This window comes from Sminthopsis crassicaudata, chromosome 3, assembly GCF_048593235.1.
Source record: "Sminthopsis crassicaudata isolate SCR6 chromosome 3, ASM4859323v1, whole genome shotgun sequence".
Taxonomy (NCBI): Eukaryota; Metazoa; Chordata; class Mammalia; order Dasyuromorphia; family Dasyuridae; genus Sminthopsis; species Sminthopsis crassicaudata.
This window is the reverse complement of record NC_133619.1, coordinates 255,961,195-255,965,334: the sequence shown is the minus strand read 5'-3', so window position 1 is coordinate 255,965,334 and position 4,140 is coordinate 255,961,195. Positions and strand designations below refer to the sequence as shown.

Sequence of the window (4,140 nt, the reverse complement as noted above, 5' to 3'; positions counted from 1 at the left end):
CACACAGCCAATCAGCGAGAGAGTCACCCATTACAAAACTATCTCAATATGGCCAGGATCCCGCCCAAGGGCAGTCCTAATATCCACAGAAATTACTTCTGGGCCTCAATCCCGATGCACTGTGTCCGCCCATTTAAAGGGCCCTTACAGGGCTTATCATGTCTCTACATTCATTTTTCCCCCCCAGTATATCATATTACATAAATGTCAACTATAATTATTGTCCCCAAATAGAAAGTTCCTATATTTACTAATATGAGTTTATTTCTTTCAGATGGTTTATCAGAAGATTAAGATGATACATGTTTTCATTATTATTCTTGTGGTTTCTTGTTTATGTTTGATCATATCTAAAATGAGTTCAACAGAAATCTGCATCTTTTGCATAAGAAAAGAAGGCACAATAGTTTTCAAGAAGCATGGTGGGAACTTTCTTCAGCTTCCAGATATAGACTGCAGAAAGAATCCTCCATTTTTGGTTGTGATGGTGACTTCATCCCACAATCAGATTAAAGCACGGATGGCTATCCGTGAGACTTGGGGAAGAGAAAGAAGTGTAAAAGGTAAACGTATAATAACATATTTTCTGCTAGGAATCACAAATTCAAAGGATGATGGTGCAGTGACACAAGAAAGCCAAAAATACAGAGATATTATCCAGAAAGACTTTGTAGATGTATATTTCAATTTGACTCTTAAAACAATGATGGGAGTAGAATGGATTCATCATTTTTGTCCTCAATCTGACTTTGTAATGAAAACTGATTCTGACATGTTTGTAAATGTCTACTATCTAACTGAGCTTCTTCTTAGAAAAAACAGAACAACCAGGTTTTTTACTGGTTTTTTAAAGAAGAATGAATTTCCAATTAGAAAGATATTTAATAAGTGGTATGTAAGCAAATATGAATACCCATGGAAAAAATATCCACCTTTTTGTTCTGGAACAGGTTATGTTTTTTCTAGTGATGTTGCAAGTGAGGTTTATAATGTTTCAGAAAAAATTCCTTTTATTAAACTGGAGGATGTTTTCATGGGACTCTGCCTTGCAGAACTAAAGATTGGTCTAGAAGAACTGCACTCAGAACAGACGTTTTTTCCAGATGGCCTTAAGTTTTCTACTTGTCGCTTTAAGAAAATTGTGACCTGTCATTTTGTCAAGCCAGAGGAACTGCTGATATACTGGAAAGCTTTGGAGAGGTCCTTGGATGAAAAGTGTCCAGCTGTTTGAAATGAGAGAATTGACACCAGAACAAATATTAGAAATTCTGTGGTGATATTTTTGAAGAAGTACATTTTTGAATGGGATTGTGGAGAATCACAGCCTATCAGCATCAGGGAGGGAGTGGAGGACAGAGTAATGTTCTTCAATGTTCCAAACACAAGACTATAATTAAAAAGCCCAAATTGTAATCCTGGAATGATTTATCCATTCAAATTTGCACCTGCAAAATGAAAATAACCAAGTAATAGCTTATTGGCATCTATAATCATTCTTCCTACCTCCAACCCACCTAGCATCCCTTTATGTTTATAATATCACTGATTAACAAAGACATCACCAGTACAGATATCCCCAAATCCCTAGTTTCATTAAGATCTGACTAGATAAGTAAGGAAGCCTTTTGTTCTCTGCTTAGTATTTGTGCTTCATTGAGATGAATCATAGCATCTCAATTTGCTCTAGACAACATCCAGTGTTAAATTGGAGCTGGCACTTTTTTGGACCTTATTTTCAAAGTCCCCAATGATAAAACACTGAGTATGTAGAATATTCTGTTGCACTAGTGATTCTTATTAGAGCTTTAGTATGTCACTTCTGTATTATGCCTTGAAATTTAATTCTAAATGTCATTTAGCACAGAAGAACCACTATTGGGAGTACAAGGATGAAGGTATGCATCCCTCTGTATATCCAGCTATATAAACCAGTGGTGGAACCTCCGAATAAGAGAATCAGAATCTCCATTGTTACACTAATTGCTGGCTAAAAATCTCCACCACATCATCTGGCTAATAACACCAACTTTAGTGAAAGTCTTGACTTATATTTGATTCTTTTCATTTAGATATGGTGCAGAGAGTTCTTTTTTTTTTCTACAAACATTAAAAGAATAATTAGACAGAATTTAGTAAATTGACCAAGAGTATTGGCATAGCCATTTGGGGAGAAAATAAATCAGTCATGCAATTTTGAAAATTTCTCCTCAGCATATCTGCTATCATGAGCTCCTGCTGCCTTGGGGATGCTAAAGCTTCTTTTTTGAAAAGGTTCTCAAAAACTTTTGGATCTTTTGAAACTTAAAAAGTTCCAGTCCTGGATAGAGTTACCATGGGATAGCTCTTTATCTAAGGTAAGGAAGAAACAAACAAAAAGAATATGATGTGCTCATGACTGCAAGGAAGCTGGGTGAGAGATAGGGCTCTTGGCTCTTATCATGCAGCTCTAGGTATTATGTATACTTCAAGACTAGAAATAAAGAGGAAATCAAAGGTCCCAGTAGTTTGCTATTTATATCTCAAATCATGGAGTTCTGGCTTATCAGCCAGTTTAGGGGATTATAATCATATAATACAAATTCTGCATGATCAGAAGTATGCCCCACTTTAGTTTCCACGTGGTGGGTTGGAACTGGATAGTGAATACTTGCTATGCATGCTTCAGGGAATGGCTTCTTTTGGCCAGTTTACTAATATTATATTTAGGTAGAATGAGATGAGCCACAATATTTCTAAATTTTTACTTTTTAAAAGAACTTAGAGTACAAATATTAAGGTATAAGCATATTTATTGCAGAATTCTTAGTGCATTGATTAAATATTTGCTAAGTTAATATTCCTTTATTGAAATTCACTATGTGCCAACCAGTTCTAAGAGTTCAGAGACTTGGCTTTTTGGGCTGGTTTAGCCAGATAGATAAGAAACTTGTGAATTTTCTCTTTTCATTTTTTTGAATGGAGGTCTGAATGTATCTTTAATCTCAGGGATATGATGAAAATGAGGCAATATTTTTGCAAAGGGCTTCAAATTGTTTGAAAGTATATCTTGTATAATGCAAATTAGTAGTTTGTTACTAGTTTGTTACTATTTTTAGTTTGTTACTAATGGTTTGTTACTATTATTTTATAATAATCAACCATTGAAGTCTGGTAACAGTATCTCAAAAGTAAATGGTACTGTTCTTGTGAATCTGTCTGAAAGTCTTTTCCTGATCATGAAATTCTCTTATATTTGATGCAAAATGGTCATGACAGTTCAGATGAAGATTTTAACAATTCCATTTTACAAAGCTAACATATTCTTTTGAATAAACTTTTTAAAACTTTCCTTATTTTGAAACTGTAGTGTATATTTTGCTTAATTAAAGGAATGTTGTGTTTATTATGTAGAAGGCATTATAGTTGGCATTAAATAAACAAAGAGGGAAAAGATATAGTCCCTGCCTTTGTGGAGCTTACAATAAAACTGAGAAGACTGGGGGGAGCAGAGAAGAGAAATAAGCTATGAACACAAATAATTGTAATACAAGCTAGAATATAGAATATAGAATATAGAAAGAAGATGTCAATACAAAGTTCAAAGAGAAATCTGAGGAGGTAGAGATAACTTTTGATTGGGTGGTGTGCATGGAAATTATCTTGGAGGAAATGGCATTGAAATATGAGAAGTATTTCAACAGGTGAAGCTGAGGAAGGAGTTTATGGAAGATAACTTCCTATGAGGGATTTTTTATTTTGCATAAATATATGAACATGATAAAGAAATAATTCAACTTGGATGGGATGTAACCTTAAACATATGAAAGTAGAGAAGAGTCCAGTTTGGAAAAAGTTGGTAGAATAATTTTATATTATGTTGCAGGTTTAAATGTTTATGATTCTATTTATTTTTTGACTAGTATCCACAATTGAATCAGCTCTATGATTACTGAGAGTGAAATGTGGTATGAATATATCATGAATCATCATTAGTGAGAATGTTCATTGTCAGTGGTAGGGATGAGTTTTCAATGATTTATCCATGTTCCTGGGTGGATCTGGCCCTGTCTCCAGATATACTGGTTCCTGCCTCCTAACTAATCTTATGCACTCCTTAAAGTACACAACCTCCAGCCTGGGCTCACGATTGTCAGATAATAA

General features: G+C 34.5%; 1 protein-coding gene across 1 annotated transcript; it reads left to right on the top strand.

Moving 5' to 3' along the window:
* The first annotated feature begins 274 nt into the window (after positions 1-274).
* On the top strand, positions 275-3,017 carry B3GALT5 (beta-1,3-galactosyltransferase 5). The gene has a single exon (XM_074297330.1). The coding sequence runs from the start codon at positions 275-277 to the stop codon at positions 1,229-1,231; it is 957 nt and encodes a 318-aa protein (XP_074153431.1). The 3' UTR covers positions 1,232-3,017.
* Positions 3,018-4,140: the final 1,123 nt, after the last annotated feature.